This window comes from Ixodes scapularis, unplaced genomic scaffold (assembly GCF_016920785.2).
Source record: "Ixodes scapularis isolate PalLabHiFi unplaced genomic scaffold, ASM1692078v2 PGA_scaffold10__122_contigs__length_95168666, whole genome shotgun sequence".
Classification (NCBI taxonomy): Eukaryota; Metazoa; Arthropoda; class Arachnida; order Ixodida; family Ixodidae; genus Ixodes; species Ixodes scapularis.
The window spans coordinates 86,585,556-86,612,054 of record NW_024609836.1 but is presented as its reverse complement, the minus strand read 5'-3'; the positions used below and the strand labels follow the sequence as shown (position 1 = coordinate 86,612,054).

The following is a 26,499-nucleotide window of genomic DNA, read 5'->3' as shown; positions in this document are numbered from 1 at the left end:
AGCATTAGAACGCTTGTTTGGAGGAAAACCCGGCGATGTCTGTCGTTTGTCAGTGCCAAGGGGAGAGGGTGACGCGTGCGACGCTTCCATTGGTCCGAGGCGCTGACATCAGCACGCGTCAACCTCCCCCTCTCTCTTTCTCTCTCCCCGGCGCAGACAAACTGACACACACTACCGTGTTTTTAGTCAAAACGAGTGCTTTTGTTTTTGTCAAAGGAGCGTCGCACGGCTGGCGCGGAGCCAGAGAGGACGCGCCGCGGCGCGGTGGAATGCTGGCGTGCTCGGTGGCCGCTCTGCCGTCGCCGGTTGTGCTTCGCTGTGGGTTTCCGTAGTAACGGTACGGTGGCTGTGATGTGTGTGTGTATTTAAAACGATGGATGCGGTGCCTTCCACGAGTGGTATTACTGTGCGTTAGCATGACCCTTGAGAGACGCTAACACTGACCCCGTAAAGAGGTCAAAACTAGGCAGCAGAAAATAGAGGTAGCCTAAGAGAAAGCCAAAACAGAAAAGTGAAGGGGTCGGCGTTAGCGGTTCCCAAAGGAAGACGTGTGGCGTTTCCCAAGGGTCATGCTAACATATTCCCTGAGAATCCACCAATGAATCGTCTTGTATTTTTTAAAAATCATATAGATCTAAATGTTTATTAGAGACAACGTACTTCTCTTTGCAGCCAGTCTACTAGGATGATCTTCCGGTTCCATGCCACGCGTGCCTGACTAGCTTGCGCCACGAAGCATGTGACCGAGAGGTGCTAAGATATATCACGCGTTGTTTGTTCTTCAAATCTTATTTTTTTTTATTGAACAACGGCCCACGTGAAATCTAGCGCATGCTATCGAGGCAATGTTGCAGCGCTCAATAAAAAAATAGCAAAAAACTAGAGTGGACTCGGTACATTTCAGGGGCTATTCTGCTCAATGGCGCGTCTGAAAGCACCGAAAAGATTCTTTGCGAGAAGTTCCTGCAACGTACGATTGAGAAACAGGTCCACGAGCACTTTGATCGCATGCTTGGCCCACCAGGGAAAAGCTGCAATGTGTAACGCTCTGGCTTCCAGCTTCCTGGGAGTGACTCTTACTACATCGTACACGTTACGGTCTTCGGTCTCGGTGACCGCTACCTCTGCCTGAAGCTCGAGTTCCCTGAGTAACGAAACAGCTTCGCCAGAGAGTCCGAGGCCCGCGTGACTGCAGGGCAAGCTTAGTCGAAGGCATTCGTGCCGGCATCGTATGCTGAAGACAATGAGTCTCTTGTCCCCATAGCAGAACGTACTAAACGCGATGTCCAATTCCAGATTTTGACTCATGTTTGTCATGGTTGCGTTTCCAAATACCACTTGATCGAGGACACCTATAATGCCAATATCTGAATTGTACCCTTCAGGGAGGTGCACGAGCATGCTATCCGTCCTTTTCGTCCAGTCGGCTGGAAGCCCTAAACAGTCCTCTGCGAAAAAAAAAAGGATGGATCTTCGTTTATAGTTTCACTCTCAGATTCATGGCTAAGACATACTCTCTGTCAGAATTCCTTGAGTGTGTGCTGGAATTCAATACGATCGATACACAGATAATTTTTTTTTATTTCAATCTGTTCAGGCATCAAGAAAGGAATTAGGTGTCTCCAACGGCCAGGCAGTATCAGTGACGATTAGAACATACGGCAATTTCCAATGATGCTTATAATCCTCATGCTTGTGTTACTGCACTAATATTGAGGCATAATACTTATTAACCTTTTCATTGGCTGAACTAGCTGTAGAGAAAAATATGGGATTGGTATTCCAAGTAATGTGATGTATTGCATGCGCTAAAGATACGGCTAGCTGGCCATGGTACCGTGTTCGGTGCAATGTTCAGTTTAAAGAAATGCTGAACCGAAATTCGGAGCTCACAAAACAAGGCCGGAGCGACAGACGGGACGCTACAAGACCCCTAAACAACGCTCATATAGCGGAATCACTAACGGATGGCCGTGTTTAAAAAAAAAAAAAAGATTTCGCGATTGAATAGGGCCGACGGGGCCGACGAGACAGGTGTCGTCATGATTCTGATTCCCTCTTTTCTTCGCTTCGTTCCCTTCAAGCAGGTGAATCGAAGCGAGGAGGAGAGAAGCGAGGCCGCTTCCCCTCATTCTCAACTGTTCCATACTAACCATGACGTCACAATCCTCGCTTGATTGCGCCCTTTTTTTCTAAAAATACGGTTATCCATTTGAGATGAGTGACGTTTTAGAGTTCGTAGCGTCCTGTTCAACGCTTCTGCGGCCTTATTTTTGCGACATACAAATTTCGGTCCAGCAAAGAGATTTTATTGCGCACTTTGTGCCACTTATCTTCAAAAGTTTCGGCCAAAGCAAAATAAGATAAAAACGTGTTTCTGCTCTCAAGAGTTTAAAATTAAGAGGGGGCGCACCACAGAGCCCCATAGAGAATACATGAGGTTTTTCACCCAATTAAAACAATTCTCACATAATAACGGCTGCGCGGATCTTCTTGAAAATTTCGGCTTTAAAGACATTGAGTCATTATCGAGACACTAAGCGCAACAAATGTTTCATCATAAATTTAATTATATTCTTTAAAAAATCATGAAAATGATCAAAATCGGCTAATTTGGCACTCTTGCGTTCGGAGCGAATTTACAAAATTATCTAAATTCAAACATAAGAATTATTGCGCTTAATGTCTTCTAAATTTATTACGGAATCGAATAATATTCAAATTATTCATGCAAGTCGATTTGTTCCGTAACTACAGCAAATATAAAGAACCAAGGTGTCGGTGCTTGTTTTCGTCGTTTTTAAGGAACCTCTCTCTCCCGTGCGGTGGCGCTCGCTGTCCACGAAATGCGAAATCGTCCGTTCGGAGATCGGCCGGATCGGCACTGTGCGAGGTGTTCTTCCGCGGCCGTATCCTAGCTGTTTCATTCTGCACGCCGAGGCATCAGTGTGCGTGTCTTGCTTTCCTGGTTCTCGCTGGGTAGGTCTCCGTGTTTTCGCAAGTGGCAAATTCACCTTGGAGCTATGGGTCGAAGACAACCGTCCTGTGGCAAGCGGACCGCGAGGTGTTCCACAACCTCGCGGTCCGTCAACGCGTTGTGCTTGTTTCTACTTTTTTTTCTTTTAAAAACGGGCTTTTCTTTTTTTACGCAAAGTTTTATTATATCGTTATCCTTCACACAAACGTCCTTCGGCCTTGGGATCGTGGAAATCGGGGATGAGGCGTGCACAGAGTAGATCGTTGTTTGCCTCCTTTTTATTTTTCATGGACGTCCTGTGACCTCCGTACGGGTCGTGGTCACCGCAATCTAACGCGGGGAAAAACGGGTCGCCTGCTCTGTAGTCAGGGTATTCCTAGGGGAGGGTGATAACTCGCTGTTCTTCTGGAAATTCACATATCACCCAAAAAGGTGACATGGGTAATGATTACGGTATGTTTTTTCCGGTGTTTATTTTTGAGCGAAAATCGGTGCATGTTTTTCGGTGCTTATTTTTTAATCACCAGTGTATTGTGGGTTGAACGTCTTGTGATGACGCTAAAAAGCGTTGATAACCAAAGAAAAATGCGATCGGACAAGAACATTTCAAATTTCCAATTCTATTCACATATCCCTTACGCTCTTCTCGTGGGAGCATCTATCCTGACGAAAAATGCCTAAGTCTTTGAGCTGTGAACGCATACTCAGTGTACAATCTTTCGGCCTAGAGAGGTATTGCGCACGCTCGAACGCGCTTCACAGCCCAGTGACGAAGTTGGTGGCACCCAGAAGGCGAGTTTTTGAATGGTCTGTAGTAGGCAAAAGAAACAAATAACAATCAACGCATATCAGCTCTTCAAGCGAAGAGGCGCGTTTCTAAGGTCAATGGTTCCGGACGACACTAATGTTGTTGACGTTGTCGTAAGATGACGTCAGTTCGTACGAACTGACGTCATCTTACGTGATCACGTGACACAAACACGTCATCTTACATGATCTCGTTACACGAAATGACGTCATCTTACGTGATCACACTGCACGAAATGACGCCATCTTACGTGACCACGTAACACGTCATCTTGTAAGTCAACCTCTCCCCACAGCAGCGCGCTCCGCGCTTTCCGGGCCCGTGCAGTGCTGTAGTCGAAAGCAAGCTCCCTATGGCAAGCGAAAGCTTCTGAAGTCTCACATTGAGAATACTCGCAAGCGACCGTCTGTGGAAGCTTCGCACGTTGAGGTTTTTGTTGAGATCGAGCCATCGTGTTCCATTAACTATAGTTGAAGTTATCGTTCAATAAAGCCCTAAAAAATATGAATGTAGTTGGTGTAGACATCAAGATCTAATCAAAAATGCGGTTTGACGTCGTTTAATTAACGTGTATATACAAGTGTAGAAAAACATGAGTTATTTGTGCATAGCTGTTTAAAAAAGTGTTTATTATTCGACATAAGACTTTGGGAGAAGGATGTGTTCAGATTTTCTTCATGAGCGCAAATATACCTGACGCAATAAATAGTGACGATTTCATCGTCTCAGTGGTGAGCAGGTGATTTCTTGCTCAAAACAATGATGCCATTTCATAAACCAAGTTCTGTGACATATGCTTTTCCAATGTCTGGTCACTATTTTGTAAACCTTTCAGTCCAAACGCGTATACTTCTGTTTGTTTTTGTTAGCTTAGGAGGGGGTCACAGAGCCTATCTTTTTGTCTTCATCTAGGACAGACGTACAGAGTTATACCGCAACACGCATCTGTGGAGCACACAGAGCTGTCGCTCTCCTGTTGGCGGTACAGTAGCAGACGACACAACGCAGCTCTGTAGTCTATCGAGGGCACGGCTAGCCGCGGCCCGTAGCGCGACCGTTCAGACTAGGGAAATGGTTTTGAAGAACCGAGAAATGGTATCTTGTGTACAATAATCACATGTCGTTAGTATACTAGTATTCTACTTTCTAAGCCAAATAAATATTTGCAGCTTGTGAGAATATGTTTGCGTGACGATTTACCGTTCACACTCCTGACGGATGTTAGCGAATCCTTCATGTTCGTGGCTCGCAGTTATCGGTATCGGTTATCGGAGTGACTTCACCATATATATTTTTTTCTTGCTTGCAGGACACCATAAAAATCACAAACACGCGAGAAAAAAGATCTTATGAGTACGCGTGATTTTGAGCTTCGCAGCTCTAAAGTTGCCCGGTAAATGTCGTCCAGCTTGGGAAGAAACTAATCCTTTTTGTTGGAAGTTTGACTAACGTGTACTGGCAGCTCGTTTCCGGTCTGTTTTGTCTATACTCCGTTTCACCGTAATTTGGCAACCCTCAGTCAGAGCTGCTGTGAGGGAATCACAGTCGCGGAGCAAAGCACGTGACAGCTACTTTTAGGAGCAGTACTATGGCGCCTGCAGCGCATCTCCGACTGGTGTGTTTAGCGTCTTATGCTGGCCATACATCAAAAGTGGTCCCAAAGTGCAACAAATGACGTCACAGAAGACGGAGTGTCACGCTGTTGCATCTCGCGATCCTGGCAATTCATCGTAGAAATGCTGGCGAAAACCACGAGGGAACACGAGTGTCGCTGTCGTCATGGCGTCCCAACGAAAAGCAATTATACAATTTCGACGTTTTTGTAATTCGGTAATTTAAATTACTGTGTATAATTTTTAAGAAAATAAAGACATTATAACCAAATAGGAACTTCCGTGCTAAAACATGCAGTGCGAAGTGAAGACAAGTACTATCTTTTTTTCTTTTCTTGATGTCCACAAAAAAAAAAAAGGCTATGCAGCATCGATCCTACCGTTTTTTTGTTGTTTTTTTTCGCAAATTATGTGATGTCCTCTAACACGAAAGTACCGACGTAAAAGCGCTGTAGAGACGATATAAAAACAAAAATTTAAGTGAATCGAGCTTTGTAGTGGAACGGAAAAAAATAAATAATTGACGACCTTTTACGGTAAACACTTCACCTCTAAAGGCCCGTTCACACTCTTGCGACCGAGTACGACCGAGTACGACTGAGAGAGACGAGGATTTCTTAAAACTTCTTAAATGTTTTTAGAATGAGGGAACACACTGGTATTGTGGCGCCATCTATGCGGTGACCCTGGAACTGCATTTCACAAGAGCGAAGGTTTTGCGGGATTTCCGAGGTCAAATGTGCGTAATAACCCTAGAAAGGCTCGTTTATAACATTGACAAAAGTTTTTCGAGCCAAGAAAGAAAGGATAATGCGCGATAAATAAAAAAAAAAATATGCCGGACCGCCGAGTTTACACTGCTTCCCAATGGATGGCGCCAGTGTATTCTCTGGTTTAAGAAGTTTTAAGGAACCTAGGTTTAAGAGGTCGCAAGAGTGTGAACGGGCCTTAAGTAGAACTTCAAAAAAGTGACGGTTACGCGCTTTCATGCCCATTTCAACAAAGTTGGGAGAACGATGTATTGCATCTTGTGAAGAGACATGTGGAGCAGCATGTTTATGTTAGAGGCATTGTGTGTAATCGCTGCGCAGTACCTGCCAAAAGAAGATATTATTTGGGCACAGTCTCAACCGTTTCCGTCTGTGTATGCTACGAATACAGCAACTCTTTTCGTAGAAGTGATGAGGAAATGGCGTGCCCTTGATGATACGATTGTTATTATGAAATAAAATTTTTAATCAGCCAATAATTGCGACCTGTCCGGTCGCCTGGAACCCCGACAACAACTATCGTTCTCTGGAAAGTTCATTCTAATATTTACACGTTTTGTGGAGTTCATCGAGTGAATAAGAATGTTCCAACAATGAGCTAAACCTACACAAGTTCCTGAATCCAACACGGCGCCTTTGAATTTTAGCGCCGTAGATAGTTCTGCGAACAGTGTATACTTCTGTGCAAATATTCGTCTAACAGTTTTGCAACGTTGGAAAGCATCGGAATGATTCAGAATCACTGCGGAACTGATACTCGGGAAGATAAGACGGGCACTTGGGAGGAACGGACCGTGGCATTTGAGACAGGGGCACAACCGGGGGACAAACGTGCTACAATCGCATACTCTTCCAAGGTCATCGCTTGGGCGACCGCGCGCGCGCCCAAGAAACCTTTTTTTTTCTTCTTTTTAGGGGTGGTCGGGGCGGGGGGGGGGGGGGGGGGGGTGGTGTAGGCGCTGATTGTCTTTCTCCTTTGTGGCTTTTGACAGACGCACAACCAGACTGGCAGAACAAGCGCATGATTCATTTCTTTCGATGGAGGCGTTCTGTCTGTGTATGCGAACATGATTTTTTTCCCCTTTTAGTAGTTAGTTGTTCTTGCCTTGACTCGGGTCCCAGTGGGTGCGTTGTGTTGTATGCCCACTATTTTTTTTTTTTTAGTTTATGGTAGTTTTTTTGTTGATAGGGTATCAAGGTAGACAAAAAGAAAAAAAAAAATGAAATAGCGCCTCGACAAAAAAAAAAAAAAAACGTTGTTGCGATCAGGAACGTTTTCAAAGCGATTTTAGGAGCCTGCAGTGTTACCACAGGTACAGAATTGAGAGCGTAACCCACGCACTTGAAAAGAAGGGGAAGCTCTCGTCTTATTGGAACTCTCTTTTATGGGTTTCCACGTCGCGATTGGCCTTCAAAATCAACTGTCATTTATTTCTCGCTCGTGGCTTCTAAGTACTGGAAGCCACGACTCGAGCCACAATAGTTTTGCGAAATCAAGGTTTCGCTGAAATGGATAACTCTCACGTACATTTCGACGCGCAATACCTTTGCCGTAATGACTCGCGAGAGATGCCCCCAACACGGCTGAGTATGGCGGTGCTCCAGACCTAACATCTAAATTTTGTTGCCTTACCTGTTACTATTTCGCGCTCATTTTGAGCCATATCAAAATGAAAGCGCATGATGAAATAAAAATGACACTCGTTTTCCCCTCGATGGAAATTTCACGCCAGCTCGCTGTCTTTGCTGGTACCTTGAGCGTTTCCCAGCGATGCGGAGAGTTAAAAAAAAAAAAAAAACACAAAAAAAAAAAAAAAAAAAAACACGTACGATGGCATCTTTTGCACACTCATTACTTCTATAACACCGAGCCACCTCGTATCCTTTTGTTTTTCTTTCATGGTACTAATTTCTTTCTGCGCATTGCGGCTGTTACGACGCTAAGTCTGTCTGCCCTTCGAATTTGAACTTAGGCTCAGATCAGGGACGAACCAGTTTAAATCAGGAAAATATAATTAACACTGTAGCAAAGTAAATCTATCATATCGATCGGAAATACGATTTGGCACATTCCATCTGAACACATATTGTGCACAGCGAATGCAATAGCGAGTCAGCGTGCAAAACGCCGCCATACTGAGCTACCATAACATCTCAGCGATTTTTGCATAGCACCGAGCACGGAAAAGAGAAAACAGTTATTCATTCACATAAACGAAGCAAATTTATTTAAAGCCCGGACACTCCGTACGTCCAATCTAGCTAAGATTATCAATAGACTCGACCATGTCATTTGTCGAAACAGATAAAAGACGTTGACAAAATGATTAGACTGAATAAGTGAATCTGACGCACGTATTTTACCAGCCGACGGTCGCGCGCCTTCAATACCCTTTTCAATGTCATTGCGCGTCTTGGACACACTTTGGGGAGCAATGCATATTTACATCGCCGCCCGAGGTCTCCATTGAACGTGTAGTGCTGACCCAAATAAAATGCTAACCTGACTCTCAATCGCTCACCGCAAAGGACGATTTCGAACAGGCGGTACTGTAGGTAACTTGAGATAGAAAAAAAAGAAAAACAAGTTATAGAAACGAGCGTCGTAAAAAAGGGGACCGGCGTTTCTATTCCTACCTCCGAACAGAAACGAGCGCCACCCACTGCATCACACAGCGGAGAGGCCGGACTCGGCCACCGCCCGTACATACCAAGCGCGCGCGAGGGAGGGAGAAACTTCCTCCGCCGGGAGAACACGGCACATTTCGGGATCTATTTCACGCAGCGGATAACGCGGGCCTTTTCACACCTCGATACTGGCGCCATCTAGAAGTTGCGCGTTCAACCACGTTTCGAGCCGCGCGCCATCTGGTGGCTGAAACGGAAGAATAAATAGAGGTACCGCGCCCTCTTAATGCAGCCCGAACCGACCAGTGGTAGATGTAGAACAAGAAAAAAAAAAAAAAAAAAGGGGGGGGGGGGAGGGGGTGCTGACCTTTTCACCCTAAAATTTCGCGTCTGTAATGTTTTAGGGCGGTAAAAGAAGGGAAGGGGTGTTTTCGCAAACATGTGATTCGCTGACATCCCCCCTCCCCTCCCCTCTATAACCACCAGCGTCCGCCCCTGGCAGCGACTAACGTTTCGGATGTGTTTAGGTTTTAATATTAGATGCATTGTGCTCGGCCAGTTACGTTCCTCGCAAGTTTAAAGTAAACATATTTGCAATTAATTCATGTACAAATGTAGTACTTTAAGAATAATGTAGAATGATATTTGAAAAAAAATTTTTGACGCTTGTGTTTTGATGCGTTTACGTATTTACAGGTGATGTATCACAACACTCGTTTACAGCGTTAAAACTTTTATCTTCATAAAATTGATGCGCGTCCTCGCTTTTTTTGCCAGATTTGTTAACAGTATAGTTCTTTGAGCCCACTACATTTGCTCTGTTTAAGTAAGTCTCACATACCTGGTTCTGGTGTCGCCTGGGCCAAAGCCAGGGCCAGGCAGCTCAGGACGGCCGCAAGCACTGATTTCTTCAGCATGGTTTTCTATGGGAGATTCCCTGAAACCACAAAAAGTGGCAAAGATTAAAGAAATATTTGCACATTTTGCCGCAAGTCATCGAGTCGAACAACTGCAAACTTATAAGACTAATAACATTTTAGTGTTTATGTTTAACTTCCATTCAATAGTTTTGACAGTAATAACCTTTTTTCAAGTTACAAGTCTGACAAATATCTTCCTCAAATATATATATATATATATATATTGTGGGAACCATCGGGTTCCCTCTATCCCTATCCAGGCCTAGCTTCAAGCAGGCCGTGGGAGCCGTCGTCACCAATGGCGTCGGCCTCCCGGATACAAGGAACCACGAGGCCGAATTTCCCGAAGGGGCCGGCTCTCCCTTGCCCATTTGGGTGAACGCGCCTTCGGCACACCCTTCAGAGTTATAATGGACGCGACTGCTAGTGGCCTCCCCGGGCGCGTCCATTCTCCGAGGCTACATAAGCTGGCCCCGAAGGTGGGCCAGGGGCTCTCGTCGGCGGAGGCCCTGGCTCTACGGAGCTCGGTTTTTCTTTGTGGGCCTCCGACTTCCCGTGAATCTGTCTAATGCGGCAGCGCGGGAAACCGACCGGGTGATACTGGCAATTGAGCCAGCGCCCAGACTTTTCATTGTCTAAGAGCGAAGCGTGTTGGCACTGCAACCAATAAACACGTCTTTATCCGGACCCATGGAACCTTTCTGTGTTTCTAAGTGGTACACCCTCAAAGGGGAATCCCACAATATATATATATATATATGTATATATATATATATAAAACGAAAGTGGAGGAGATCCAGGAAAGGCCTTTCTTTACTGCACCGACGTTTCAAGCGGGGACCGCTTTTCTTCAGGGTGAATGGTTGTGAAATGTCCTCTTCTTCTTGTTGATGTTCGTGCGGAAGAGGAAGAGTTACTATGAAGGGTATTCAAAATATTCAGAACAGGAGCAAAAAAATTATCGTAAATCTTTGAAATTAGTAATTATAAACAATGTTTATCCAAATCAATAAAACGAAATAAATTGATTTGTAGTATTTGGAACAGTCTTTGTTACAGCTCCTAAGCACAATCACCCCCGAGCAACCGGAGCGCACACAAAAGTAGCAATGAGGATGTGTTCGGGATTAACACCGCTTCGAGATCGGAGATCTAGACAGCGCAAGGGTGCCGTGGCGGTTTTTTATGAAGTATTTATGTCATATTTGAATGATGTTTACGCGCCCAAGAATTCAACGCAGCGGAAGGATTACCACGGGACGCACGCTCACGAGGATGTTCACGAGAGGCGTGGAACGAGCTCACGATGGCAGGCGCCTTTGGTGCAACAATGTCATCGACGCGCTCGGCTAGTATAGTCCGTGCAAAACCAAAATAATTCTGTGGCCTCGGCCCTACACACAGCGTGGCAGCCAAGTGAGCACGCCTGGACTTGCATTAATACCACAAGCAACCGAATTGAATTTGTGAATGAAAAAAGCCTCCTTCAACTCTCTGTCGTGATCAGAGCTAAATCCAGATTCCAGAAGGATGACACGTATTTTTTCAATGCTATGCTCTTTAAGATGCATGTGTTTAGAGAAGGGGAGCGTGGGTAAGGACTTGATATGAGACTTGTGATTGTTGAAGCGCAACCGAAATGAAGTACTGGTTTGTCCTATATAAACCATGTTGCATAGTTTACAGCGTAAAAGATAAATAACGTTACGCGTACCGCAGTTGAGGCACGCAAAATTATAGATAAGAGAATACGATTTCACCTTCATGCTCAAACACTCCGTAGCTATCTTAATTGTGGCACCGCGCCTAGGGGACTAAGCTTACATTTGACTCCATCCATGAATACTCTTAACGAAGGAGAAATGAATGAGTGGAATAACGTCTTAAAAAAAGCATCTCTGGATTTAGTTAATGTTATTGTCAAACATAGTGAACGACGCGCCGGTGACCTTGCCGTCACAGAGTATAGTTAGAAGTCTAGCAAATTATTATCTCACACCGAGAAAAACGCGCTTGAAGAATACGAGCGAAAAAGACTAAATGAAATTAACGTAACCAAAAATAAAAAGTTGGCACGCGACAATGTGGTAGGATTATCGGCTGCTCCTTCTAACACTGTCACTCGCCGTACGGACATGATCCATATCTCAGATGACCATACTAACATTCAACCCCGTTCACAATTCACTACCTCAAACCAACCACAACGATGCACACAAGTTGCACCTACTGAGTGCTCATCTACCGGAGGAATGAGCATCCAATCGCTGAATATTATAAACTTGTCCAGTGTTATTCTTGAGGCCTCAGCTTCTGCCCCACGTCAGGAGAATACAATGAATTTCAAATATATAAGGACCTCGATAACTTCGCGAGAAACCTGAGACTCAGAGAGTATTTCCACGATCATCCGCAAGACACCAGAGAGCGCATTCCTAATACTTCGAATAAGTCATGGACTCCAAAAGAGCAACGCGACAAGTACCTTGATTTGTACATCGAATCGGTACAGCGTGATGTGATCAGAAACTATCAACAACGAAAATGTCTACGTCACAATCTCACTCCTGCTGAACGCATCGGTATGCGTGAACTCAGCTCAAGAGATGATATTATTATTAAATTTACTGACAAAGGAGGAGCCATAGTTTTTATGAATAAGCAAGACTATCTAAATGAAGGATTTCGCCAGCTAATGAACCAACAATTTTACAAAGAACTTCAAGCAGATCCGACCAAGAAATTCACTAAACTAATAACGGACACTTTGGATTTAATGCTGGATAATAGAGACATTTCGGAGGAGATGCATAAAGCAATGAAGCCGGCCTATCCAAAGGCTGGCCGCTTTTACACATTACCTAAAATTCACAAACAAGGAAATCCTGGACGACCAATTGTATCCGGAATAGACACGGTGACAGAGAGAATTTCTAGCTTTGTCAATTTCCTTATTATGAACCTTCCTCCTACGATGCCATCATACATAAAGGACACAAATCACTTTCTTCGAGAAATAACAGAACTTGTAATTCCTACTGACGCAATCCTGGTCACCATGGATATTGCGTCCTTATATACAAACATCCCTCACCAGGATGGCATCGAAGCAGTAATCAAGGCGTATAACAATGACCCTCCAACAATTCGTGTCAACAACGACGTCCTCGCAACACTTCTCAGGTTAGTTTTAGAACACGACAACTTTGAATTCGAAGGACGACACTTTCTACAGACTCGGGGAACTGCAATGGGCACAAAGATGGCCCCTAACTATGCAAATCTTTTTATTCTAAAACGAGCATTGACTTTCTTGACGTGACAGTCGAGATCAGCGGGAATGCTCTTACAACAAAACTCTTCAGGAAGTCGACGGACCGTCAACAATACCTGCACTTCAAGAGCTTCCACCCTAAACATTGCAAAACAAGCATTCCCTTTTCTCAAGCTCAAAGATTCCGGAGAATATGCTCCAGTTTAGATGAATTCGAACGCAACGCCAGCAATCTGAAACTCGTGCTATCCAAGCAGAATTATCCACCAGCCATTGTCGATAAGGCCATTGAAAAAGCACGTGCTCTCGACCGAGAGCAAATTATCAATCAACCCCAACCCAAAATGTCACAAAACGAGCACGCAAACCTGGTGGTTACATATTCAGCCCGCCTTCCAAATTTAAACAATATTCTCAGGAAACATCACAGTATTTTGCAGCAAAGCGATAAACTACGCACCCTTTTTCCGGTATCACCACGCGTGGTATATCGACGAGGTAGAAACCTTAAGGACATATTGGTGCGCTCGAAAAATAGAACTTCTGACGTTTCTGGTTGTAGACCTTGCCAGGCGCCCAAGTGTGAAATTTGTGAATATGTCAAAACCACCAATCTTGTCACTAGCGCGAACTCTGGCTTCTCTTTCAAAATCACTGGAAACCTCAACTGCGGTACGCGTAACGTTATTTATCTTTTACGCTGTAAACTATGTAACATGGATTATATAGGACAAACCAGTACTTCATTTCGATTGCGTTTCAACAATCACAAGTCTCATATCAAGTCCTTACCCTCGCTCCCCTTCTCAAAACACATGCATCTTAAAGAGCATAGCATTGAAAAAATACGTGTCATCCTTCTGGAATCTGTATTTAGCTCTGATCACGACAGAGAGTTGAAGGAGGCTTTTTTCATTCACAAATTCAATTCGGTTGCTTGTGGTATTAATGCAAGTCCAGGCGTGCTCACTTGGCTGCCACGCTGTGTGTAGGACCGAGGCCACAGAATTATTTTCGTTTTGCACGGACTGTACTAGCCGAGCGCGTCGATGACATTGTTGCACCAAAGGCGCCTGCCATCGTGAGCTCGTTCCACGCCTCTCGTGAACATCCTCGTGAGCGTGCGTCCCGTGGTAATCCTTCCGCTGCGTTAAATTCTTGGGCGCGTAAACATCATTCAAATATGACATAAATACTTCATAAAAAACCGCCACGGCACCCTTGCGCTGTCTAGATCTCCGATCTCGAAGCGGTGTTAATCCCGAACACATCCTCATTGCTACTTTTGTGTGCGCTCCGGTTGCTCGGGGGTCATTGTGCTTAGGAGCTGTGACAAAGACTGTGCCAAATACTACAAATCAATTTATTTCGTTTTATTGATTTGGATTAACATTGTTTATAATTACTAATTTCAAAGATTTACGATAATTTTTTTGCTCCTGTTCTGAATATTTTGAATACCCTTCATAGTAACTCTTCCTCTTCCACACGAACGTCAACAAGAAGAAGAGGACATTTCACAACCATTCACCCTGAAGAAAAGAGGTCCCCGCTTGAAACGTCGGTGCAGTAAAGAAAGGCCTTTCCTGGATCTCCTCCACTTTCGTGTTACGTCCAGCCGGCCCGTTGAACCTTCTTACCGTATATATATATATATATATATAATTGTCTTCTTGACGAAGGCCGGACTCCGGCCGAAACGTCGAAGAATAAATCGTCCGTTGTTGCTGTTTTCACCAAGGGTTTTTTTCTTCTCATTTATAAGCCCACGCCTTCGGCCTCCCGGGCTGTACGACACGAGAGCGCACGCCACGAGAGCGCCGACGGGACAGCGCGCGACAGGAGAGCGCCGCGACACGAGAGCGCGTGCCATTAGAGCGTGCGTCACGAGGGCGCATGTATGCGCCTTTGGAATGATCGATGTTTGAGTCTTCAAACACATGTTTTGTCGGATCGAACGCTTTACGTCATTTTATTTGTTGACTACGCAGACCTGTGAAAAGTCTAAAAAATAAAAATTTTCGCAAACTCGAAATTAAGAAGCAAGATACAGAGTTTCGGAAATATAAATCTTTATCAATCGAAATTCAAAAGTTGAAAAAAAAAGAAAAATTATCGATTGAATGATTGCGCGAAACAGCGGAAATAGTCTAGCATGCACCTATAGTCGCACTCTTCAACTATTTAGCTTGTCCGATTCTTCGCTACGCGAACGTAGGTCTGCTGCTCCTTTGAGGCCCTCCTTTGAGGCCTTGCTGCTCCTTTGAGGCCCTCCAAAAAGTACATCCTCCAGCTTCTGCTTTGTCAAGCTTTGCTCTCTTTGGAAGGCGGCCACTAGGTTGTACGTGTGGAATGCATTGTGCCAGGACTCGACGTGATTGTTGGTCCTCGTTGGACACGTACACATTTTACCGTATATTGGCACCTCTAATGTCCACCAACTTTGAACAGCACACATTGAAGACAAAATCCACAAAGCACAAAGCCCTACATTAAAAACAAATATCGTATTGATAAAAGAAATTAAAAAAAAACGCCTTCTATGTTGCATATAATTTACGATCTATTGGGCAACTAACTTACGTGCAAAAAACTGCGCTATCCGAGAAAACATGTGTTTGAAGACTCCAATACCTATCACTCCCAAGGCGCGCACGTGCGCTCTCGTGTCGCGGCGCTTTCCCGTCGTGCGCTCTCGTGGCGCCCTTCCGGCCTCCCGCCACCATGCCCAAGATAATATATATATATATATATTTATATATATATATATATATATATATATATATATATATATATATATATATATATATTATCTTGGGCATAGCGTTTAAATTTCAAAAGGTTCCATTCATATCTCTCAAAATCGACCAAACTTTTGCACGGTTTTGGTGCGTTTCAGCGTAGTCACTGAAACACACACTCATATTTATTCTGATTTCGCTAGTTACGACAAATATTGGTTGATGTCCAAGTCGAATTTCATAGCGTCCGAAACTTGTGAAGCCCGACCGTTGGCTCGGCGTCGGCGGCGAGGCCCTGAAATACTTGAAGCTAACGGCAAACTGCCGTAGCTCCACACTATATCTGTGAAAACGAACTAAAGGACAATTCGTCCGCATTGTACTGTCAAATACACAGGAATGAGACGGCTGCTTTGAGAAGTTCTTTGGCATAACGTCATAAAGCAAATTGGGGAGTGCTACCAAAGCTCTTCCCGAAGCACATCTCACTGAAGGTACCCATTCAGTCGCCTTCTAGGCTGCACGAGGATGTACCTGACTGCTTGACTGCTTGACTGCTTCTTCGCAGTCACTTTATTGCCCTTTTTGATTCTCTGCTTGCTTGGTTGAGTGTATTGACCATTGAAAGCAGACATTTGACAAAAACAAAGACGCTCATGTGACGATTCCTCAAATGTGATACTGGTTTCCCTGATCCTACATGAACTCATGAAACTTTTAATCACACAAATTCTAAAAAAAAATTCTCTAGCGTTTCTTGAGGCAAGTAGTGTGCTTATAAGTCACGAAATGTCATACTTGAAGGGGTGGGTGTCAGTTGATGATACGCTGTGTACACGGCCACACCAATGTGATAATAGTGTGGTTTCTTTACTTGTTTTATACATCTTTCACGTGGAGATCCTTGCTCTAGTTCTAAAGATATTAGAAATTATTTTTCATTATTATTTTGCTGTGACGCACGTTTGTCCGTCAGCGTTGCTGCTGATTTGGCAGCGTCGCTGTTTCTAGCGACCATAGGTGCAAAGCTGCTTGAGAGTGCGGAAATCTTCAGTTACGTCACAAAACCTCGCACATCCATATTGATGCCGAGTATTGCCCGTATAAACTCACCTGTCATCCCGTGAAAAAATGTACGAGGTGCTGATTCTTGGCTTCTGACAATTTTAAGCGGAGTCGCGTAAGCATGACCTAAATGACGATTGAACGCGTTCTTGTATTCCTGATGTACTCGGCCGCCTTATTGAAAACTAGTCATCTAGCTTTTTGCTCCGCAAAGTGAGCCTGCACTTTTCCTTTTGTTTTAGTCGGGAACGCATAGCTGTGAGTTTTAAGAATTAAATATTACAGAGGGAATATGTTGCGTAGTTAAATATTTATATTTGCATGCACTACAATTTTTACGCCTTTTAATTTCTTTTTTTTTTATTTTTTACTTTGAATATCAAGATTATCCTAGACAAGCCTCAAATATCATTTCCGGAGCTCTGCGCCCCATACCGTTCACTGGCAACAGCATTACACGAATGCAGACGTAGAACGCCGCAAAACAGACAAGAGATCCGCATCGCAGGCCTGTTGACTGATCCACATGAACGTACCATAAGGCGGATATATTATCGCTTCGCCATATTACGCCCCAGCTCCCCTTTTCAAATTTTTACGCCGTTGAAATAATGAACAGTGATTCATGCCACAACGCCCTACCTTACCACTTTAAAGAGTGCATGTCTTTAAATAAGGGTGCAGAAAAGGTATCGTCATAGGTGTAACATTCTGGAACATTTTTTTACGTACTTGAGGATATAAAACAATTTATTGCGTACACAAACACAAGAAATAAAGCATTGGCTCGTAAAAGACGAATATAATAAAACGAATGGTTTGATTTTGGGTTATACATATTTATTCTACTTGCGCAATGCAGCCAGCAGACTGCAGGGAAACTCAACAACGACAAGGTATGTCAAGCTTTGTAAACCTTGATGCTCACTTTATTCAAATATCCCCCCCAAAAAAGAAAATAGGAACCATTCGCCTAAGATACAGGTGTGTCGAGATGAAGGAACAAGAACCAAACAGTCAAGTTTTGTGTATTTATTTTTTACTCAACATCAAGCAAGCAACCTTTAGAAACCACCTCGAGACACGTTCTAGATTTGACCGAATTTGTCGCTTTGGTGGTGGTCCGGAAAAACCATTTGCGTTCATCCTGCGTCCAGTGTTACTGCATCAGCACTGGAAGATGATAGCAGTGAGCATTTTCAACGTATTAATTGATGCAAGAAGAATTACTGTAACGAGCCTGTCTGGGTCCCATATACAATCAGAGGATTTTAAAAGCGCATTATCAAAACGTTGTTGTTTTTTAATGCTGAATCATTCTATATTTATAACCTCCATGCATCGTTTCATGTCATTTAACATGCGGCTGACGTCAAGCGACCTCGACATAATCAGAATCTTCGCATATGTAGTACACAACCCGTTTGATCTTCTGCCGTTGAACCGTGTAGACGACTGCGGTGCATACATTTTCAACCTGCAAAGATTCATATAAAGAGCTAGTCAGAAGATGATGAGGTGAGTGCATCGATGATAGTCGGCAGTGAAACAAAGGTAACGGTTCAAAAAATTACACTCGTCACTTCGTGCAAAAGTTGATTCAGAAAGTAGAAACGTCAATAACACTTTAATACTTTACGATATCATTCGCCTTCCCTTAACCATGTCAGCAAGGAGTGTCTCTTGTAGAAACAGCCGGCGAGTTGTCAGGGGAGAATGAAAATATGGCTCAGTACGACTTGCAGGAGGAACTGGCTCTTGTCCCCATCCAGAGCCACCAATACATATATAAGTTTCGCTCTGCCTGTCAACTCAAAATAGACGGAGCACATTGACGCCGGGAGGCAAAGGTTGTGTAACTTCCGCTTGATTGCTCCAGGTAGGATTAAACCCTGCTGTGTAACGAAAGTTACACTACGCTTCGCGGGGAATCGTCCAACTGCTAACGTGTGTTTAAAAAGCAGTGTGTTTAAAAAGACTCCCGACGAACCAAGATCGAAAAAATGGGTAACCCATCCGTACAAACAAACTGAGAAAACTGCAGGATCGCTGAAACGCCTTTGAAGCACACAATCGAACACTCTCGCTGCACCCGCGTTCAGTTGCGTTTAGTTGAATTAGCTTCTGTTGGCTCCTGGTTGACGCCACCAAACTATGCAATTTAACAAAACTTGTTAGTAGCTAGTCACTGCATGGTGCTCAAAAAAAAAATTCTCAGGTCTTATTACAATGGTTCCGGTTAAGATACACAACCATCTATATGAACCAACTTTCTGGCGAGGAACTGGGGAATACGTGCAGTTTTGTCTCAGTATGATGGACACAATATGGGCGACTTTTGGGCGAACAGTTCATGTTCACAAGGCATGATTGTAGGCGAATACAAAGAAAAGGACTATCGCTTTTCCATGTCGCCTTGTTCATCCCTATTTGCATTAAAAAAACATGTCAATCTAATTATTGCGAGATAACTTATGCGAATGAAAAATTTTATGCCTGAAACCGCAACATTGTACATGATATTTACTCACGTGTAAAAAGAAAACAATATTAAAATTTCTGTAACTAGACTCACGCCCGAAATATAGTACGTTCTTATAATCTTCATGCCGACTGAAGCTAAAAGCAGCTTACTGATAAACAATATGAAATAATGAATTATCAGCTTGGAATGAACTGTTTAGCATAATCTTGCGTTTTATTAAGAAGACAACTATCATGGTTCTCACCCGCAGCTGTAGCAAGAATGATCTAATATGATGGCAAATACCCGCGGACCGGCTGGCGACGACGCCGTGCAAAGCAAGCACAAACCTTGCTTCTCCTGGGATGGCAGTTCAGCTTGGAGTATTCCACGCCGGCTTCGATCTTGCACGTCGATTGAGTCGTTGTAAACTTCAACATGTAGATCACGCCGTCCACAATCTGCTCGATGCAATAGCAAACACAATTGCATGGATACCGAGCATAAGACAGGTGCGTTAAAAAAAAGACGACACTGAGCTCCCTTTCTCTCCACGTGTTCACAAGATAACTAAGGTTGTTAGCGGTTGACGAGACCTTTACTTGACAAAAAAATGGCGAAACTGTTTTCATGCTATTCTTTGCGTTTCTTTATCTGATGGCCGACGTGAAAGTTGAGATTAGAGTTGCGGAAAGAAAGTCCCAAAAGGTGAGCCAGACGTGAGCTCATAGGCTTTACACATTATCAGGCTTGCCAAAGGGCTAATCATATTACACTCAATGAAATCCGGTGTGTTTCTCTGCCACAGGCCATTTAATAGAGTTCACCGCTGCAATCTGGGTGGATGATGAGGCGCAAAAGAGGTTTAGAGTTTTAGCAACGGATCTGCGCGGTGACCCGCCTGACCGGAGAGCCCCGATAATCCCTGTTCGGCCAATAAACCGCTTAATCGAGCTTGACAAAGATATAACACATATGTCAATCGTAGCAAAGCAGCGAAAGCATAGTGCAAGAGGCAATGGCTGGAACACCTGATGTCATGCGTTCGTCCCGAAGAGGCAGCTCGAACTCAGGAGGCAAGGAACATTCGCTGCGTGATCTCTTTTAGCGCTCAAATATTCTGGGGAATTCTCACCTGAGTCTTCACCTCCAAGATCCCGAGGACCGTGTCGTAGTATTCTCGACCTTCGACTTGGGTGGACACTGCGTAGTGCGCCAGACTCTCGTACTTGGGGTCGATTCGGGCCTGCGTCTTCCAGGCTCCGAACGGGGCCGCCGTCAATTCGCTCTCAGGATCTTCGCATATGTAGTACACAACCCGTTTGATCTTCTGCCGTTGAACCGTGTAGACGACTGCGGTGCATACATTTTCAACCTGCAAAGATTCATATAAAGAGCAAGTCAGAAGATGATGAGGTGAGTGCATCGATGATAGTCGGCAGTGAAACAAAGGTAACGGTTCAAAAAATTACACTCGTCACTTCGTGCAAAAGTTGATTCAGAAAGTAGAAAAGTCAATAACACTTTAATATTTTACGATATTATTCGCCTTCCCTTGACCTTGTCAGCAAGGACTGTCTGTTGTCGAAACAGCCGTAAAACGACGACGAGTCCGGTAGGACCATTGTCTACATTGCTCTAGAGGTAAATAACAATTTTACATATATATCTGCCACCGATTCTGCCGCAACCCCTCGTTCTTCAACGAGGGGCAGCTGTCCCCGGTCTTGAAGCAGTGACCCGTCTCCGACCAACGGGGATTAAGGAAAATGAGCCATCTAAACGCACCGCTACAAGCATGCAGCGCAGATCAATCAGCCGAATCATCCAACATCTCTGAGTGCTCCCCTGATAACGTCATGGAGGAGTCTGATGACGAAGGTGGATGGATCACCAAAGCAGCAAAGAAACAAAGCCACGGATCCAATTGCAGTGAGGCGACGATCATCACTCAGCCGACTCACAACCTTGTGGTCATTGTCAAACCTACTAATCCGACCACAATCATCACTAACATGAATCCTCTGGCTCTGAAACAGATGCTGGAAAACCTGGCACCAGACGGAGTAATCCAAATTCGACCAAATTATCACCTTAATCTATTGGCCATAGATGCAAGAAATATAGAATCAACGAAGTCCCTTCTTCAACTGAAGAAGCTTGGCACAATCCAAGTTCAGACGTATGAGCCAGCACCCCATCTTCCAATATTGGCGTTATTCGCGGCGTATCAACAGAAATCACAGACGCGGACCTGTGGGCATCTATAAGGGAAAAAGCACCAGTCATTCAAGTGAGGAGACTCGGCAAGACAGAGGCGGTAAAGCTTGTCTTTTCCACCAGAACCTCTCCAGAATACGTCTTTGTGGGGCACACACGATACAGTGTCCTTTCCTACCTTGAAAAACCGCGGCAGTGTCCTAAGTGTAACCGCTTCGGACATCTGGCAAGCACATGCTCCAAAACGCAACGCTGCAGCCGATGTGGGGGAGAACATGTCGTCACCGAGTCCGAAGCGAAACAACCAAGGTGCATAAACTGCAAGAGAGGCCACGATGCCACGTCCCGGAACTGCCCAGCCTACAAAGCTGAAAAGCAGATAACTAACTACAGAAGCTCGAACAATGTCGACTATACGTCTGCTAAAACTGTCATCACGAATGAACAAAGGTTCGAGGACCGGAGAAGCACCGCACTCCCCACAAGCAAAAGCAGAGCTTGAAAGGAGACAAGAAAGCTATCATCCCAGAGATGAATGAAACCGATTTCCCTCCGTTGGATACGCAGTCGTCAGAAATCATGCCGAAACCAACGGTCCCGTCTGCAGAGCAGCCAGAGTCTTCAGCCAAGAATGCAGAAGCTGTTTCGACCCAAAATACTTCTAAGAACCAAGAAGTACCAAGAAAAGGGGCAAGACAATACCCAGCTCAAAGGAAGCCAAGATCAGTTGCAACGCCCAAGTCTCAAAGCCTTGGTAATGGGTTGTGCACAATTGCCAACGTTGTTGCGCTCCTTCCTCACTTCTCTCCAGTCACCCATCACTCAAGCAATGATCCCAATTATCGACATTGTTGTTCCACTTGCCACTTCCTGGTGCAACTAGACTGCTTCATCGGGAACAACACATCGCAAAGTGCAAAACGAAACACTGCAATAAAAGCAGCTTATTTCACACAATAATACAGTGGAATGCCAATGGGCTTCGAAACAAGATAAATGACTTACGGCAACATTTACAGAGACACGAAGTCCAGGTACTCGCCCTTCAGAAAACCAACTTGAAGAAAGGAGCGATCCGACTATCTCCCAATGTTATCTACACTAGTACTCCCCGAACAACATCAACAACAACAGACGCACCTAAGGCATCTCTATTTATACACAGAGACTTACCTCAGTTCCAAGTGGATCTTTCAGATCTCTGCGACCAAGCGCAGAATACGTGGCTGTCACGATACAAAAAGACAACTCGGGCGCCATGACAATCATATCGGTATATATTCAGCCTACATCTCCATGGAACCCTTCCGTCTTACGCACGATTCTTTCTCGGTGTGAGCCGGCCACGCTGATCTTTGGGGACTTTAACGCCCACAACGAGGCCTGGGGGGACAAGCAAACGTCCGCTCGTGGCCGGTCTCTAGAGGATACCACTACAGCTATTGGCCTCCCGTGTCTGAATGACGGGACTGCAACCTTTCTGAGACCTGGCGTAGAGAACAGTGTGCTCGACCTGAGTTTCGCCACTGCTGCAGTACGTGGGCTCTGGCTCGCCGCACCCGACAGCTGGGTCAGTAACCATCTCCCTATTATACTCACTTCCCCAGAGAAAATACCTGTCACCCATCAGACTTGTTCTGTAACAAAGTGGGATGCCTACCGAGTGTACTTCGAAGATATAATATCTACTGGCATCACTGATCACACGACCGCCATCTCTCAGGCGCTCAGCAAAGCGACACGGAGAGTTACGGTTCCTATGTATAGACCCAACCCAGACCTAAAATACCTAAGGCTACGTGCTTCGCGCCGCAAAGCACAACGACGTGCCTTGAAAACATCAAGACAAGAGGATATACAATGGTATCGAAGGATTGATGCGGCATTTCGTAGGGCATAACAAGCGCTTACATCGGAAACAATGGCAACAGCGATGTGAGACCCTTCACTCTTCCGGTGGCGGAAGGCAAGCATGGCGAATGGCCCGCATCCTGGCGGGTCATGCTGTTCCCCGCTCACCGGTCCTCGGCCTTGTTATCGCGCAGAACAACACGTTGCCTCAAGCCGCGGAACTCCCTGCTGATGAATTCACCCCTGCTCCTGCTCCGCCACAGGGATTTGTCGCAGCCACTGCTACTAGCACGCCAGCGCAGGTTGCCGGCAACTCCGATTTCACGCTGAGTGAACTACAGCATGCTTTTCAGCGTTCTTCTCGGAAACGCACCGCACCAGGCCCAGATGGGATAACTTTTCAAGCGCTTCGTAACCTTGATGATACGACGCTTCCAGGCTTTCTGGAATACTTAAATCATATTTGGCGCTCGTCTGATATTCCTACTGCCTGGCTCAGATCTGAGGTTGTTCCCATTCATAAACCAGGAAAACCGATAGGTGCCACCAGCTCGTATGGACCGATATCTCTTACGTGCTGTCTAGGGATGGTGATGGAGCGAATAGTCCTACGGCGCCTTGACTGGCAGCTCGAGACATCGGGCGCCCTGCCTAATCAGCTGTCTGGCTTCCGCAAACAACGTTGTACGACAGACGCGATCGCCAGCCTCGTATCAGACATTGAACAATCGAAGGCAACAGGGCAAGCTACAACAGCAATATTTCTCGATATTAAGAAAGCTGTCGATGCAATTCCACAAGAAACCATTATTGCTCAGCTTACAAGGCTCGGGGTCGCAGGCCGAGCTCTGGCATTCGTACGCGCCTTTCTTACAGGAAGGTCTATGCACGTACGCCTAGGTGGAATTCGAAGGCGGCACTGCCTGAGGCTCTCCGGCGTATGAAGTCATCGGGACCAGTCATTAACATCGCTATATACGCTGACGACGTGGCCCTCTGGACTACCGCCCCGACTAAGATATATAGCAAGATGCAACAAACCCTCCAGGACGGATTGACTATAGTTGTAGACGAGATCTCTAGACTAGGCCTTACGCTTTCTTCCTCCAAAACAGCTGCCCTTCAATATGATCCAACGGCTAGAGCATCGATCAACAGAATCTACACAATTAACGGAACAGACGTAGCACGTGTCCGGACCTACTCCTACCTGGGGTTTCTTCTGGATGACCGCATCTCCTGGAAGCGTGCAGTCAAGGCAACACTAATCAGATATCGCCGCCACCCCGCGCACACCCAGCTCGACGCGCGTGGAGCGAAAGCTCGCGCTGCAGAACCCAGGGATCCTAGGTTCGAGCACCACCCCTGCCCGTTTCGATCTGGATGAGCATCGTACCGGCGTGCGGTCGTGTATCACTACTGCGTGGTGCACGTTAAAGACCCCAGGCTAGCGGTTGTACTGGACTGGCTAAATTGCTCATCTACAGCGTGTGACTCGTCGCAACATTAATGGCAGACCAACTACACGCTGTATAAATATCCCCACAACCCAATTATATTCGCCGCCACCCCAACGGCATTCGAATGATGATGGGCAGCAGGTGGGGAACGTCTCAGGTCATGATGCTACAGCTATACAGAGGCCTCATTCTCTCGAGATTATTATACGTCTTGCCGCTGATTCACGTGAGCAATGAACAGTCTGCAGGCATTGAGACTATCCAAAGGATTGCACTTCGCTTCTGTCTGGGTTTACCGAGATACTCCCCGAACATTCCAACGCTGGTTGAAGCGAGGGTCAACCTTGTCGGGAACCACGGCAGAGAGCTGACACTTCGCCACATCGCAAGGCAAACCTCCTGCCGGTCAACAGGGCCCTCTTGAACCATATTCGAAGTTGTCCGCAATCTCGCCTTGGATCTCTCTAGAGTCTTTGAATGAATTGTGGGCACCTTAATACTATCCACCCGGCACCACCACCTTACGCCTCGCCGCTGAACATCAGTGAATCTATTCCGGAACTCAGAAGCAAACACTTCACTGCACAAGTTTTCGCTCGGACCCTCGCAGAATACCGAATTGAGGTCGATTTTCCAGGATGGATGCGTTTATATACCGACGGCTCGGTACTTAATAGCCGCAAATCATCCACTGCAGCAGTTTTTATACCGGAGCTAAAAATGGCCAAATCAAGGAAACTGAGCTTTCACACTACATCTGCCACTGCCGAACTTGCCGCGCTTTGGCTAGGCCTTGACATCCTCGACAGTATTCCTCATAGTGGAAAGCAGTGTTCCTCACAGATTCCAGAATAGCTTTACAACTTCTCGGTAGCTTTGAAGACGCCCCACAATATGCCAGATACACTGGACACATGACAAGAAACTTAGAGTCTAAAGGATGGCATATAGCATACCAGTCGCTCCCATCACACGTCGGTATCTCGGGCAATGAGACAGCCGATCGTCTCGCTAATGCACCTCACCACATTCATGTACTAATGCTTGTTACACCGAAGATGTATGAGGCCAGACTTATTATTCACAAAGAAATAGAGAAACTACATCCGGACACGCGCGTCTCTACCGGGAAGCCACCCGCACGCGTGCCTCCAAAGCTGTCCCGAGCCTCCACTTCTCTACTCCACAGACCTCGCACTGGTTATGCCTTTACTACGAAAGCCCTTCACCGTATGGACCCAACAATAAACCCAAACTGTCTATCCTGTGATGTTCCCGAGGACCAGGACCATCTCCTCTGGACCTGCCCTACTCCAGCGGACAAAAGAAAATCGTTTCTCGGCAGGCTGCGGCAAGCAGGCGTAGCAAGTGCTACAACACAGGACATTCTTTTTCCCCCAGGTTCTGCACGCGATGTCTCGAGAACATTCGCCGCACTTCTCAAGTTCTTGGACGACACCAGTTTATTTGACCGCCTCTAACTCCGGTGTTTGACATACACTGGGCGATGGCAACTCATCAACAACCGAGTCACAAGAACTGCTGACCAATCGTTCCTTTTTTTTTATTCTTTCTTCTTTTTTCTTTTTGATCCCCTTTCCTCCCATTTACATCTCTTCTCTTTTCAATCCGTTCTTTTTATTGACCTCTCTACTTTCTTTAACTTTTTCTGATCTCCCCTTTCCTCCCTTTTCCTTCCTCGGAACTA

General features: G+C 45.4%; 2 protein-coding genes and 1 pseudogene across 2 annotated transcripts; 1 reads left to right on the top strand and 2 right to left on the bottom strand.

Moving 5' to 3' along the window:
- Nucleotides 1–900: 900 nt before the first annotated feature.
- On the bottom strand, nt 901–9,713 carry LOC121834834. The gene is made up of 2 exons (XM_042288719.1): nt 9,638–9,713; nt 901–1,448 (listed from the first exon to the last, which is right to left on the bottom strand). Exons 1-2 carry the CDS (start codon nt 9,711–9,713, stop codon nt 901–903), a joined length of 624 nt encoding a protein of 207 aa, XP_042144653.1.
- An 8,455-nt stretch (nt 9,714–18,168) lies between these two features.
- On the bottom strand, nt 18,169–20,728 carry LOC121834810 (salivary cystatin-L-like). The gene is made up of 3 exons (XM_042288620.1): nt 20,396–20,728; nt 19,611–19,721; nt 18,169–18,273 (listed from the first exon to the last, which is right to left on the bottom strand). The coding sequence occupies exons 1-3, from the start codon at nt 20,684–20,686 to the stop codon at nt 18,169–18,171; spliced, it is 507 nt and encodes a 168-aa protein (XP_042144554.1). The 5' UTR covers nt 20,687–20,728.
- Nucleotides 20,729–25,433: 4,705 nt separating this feature from the next.
- On the top strand, nt 25,434–26,272 carry LOC115331795 (annotated as a pseudogene).
- The last annotated feature ends 227 nt before the right edge of the window (nt 26,273–26,499 follow it).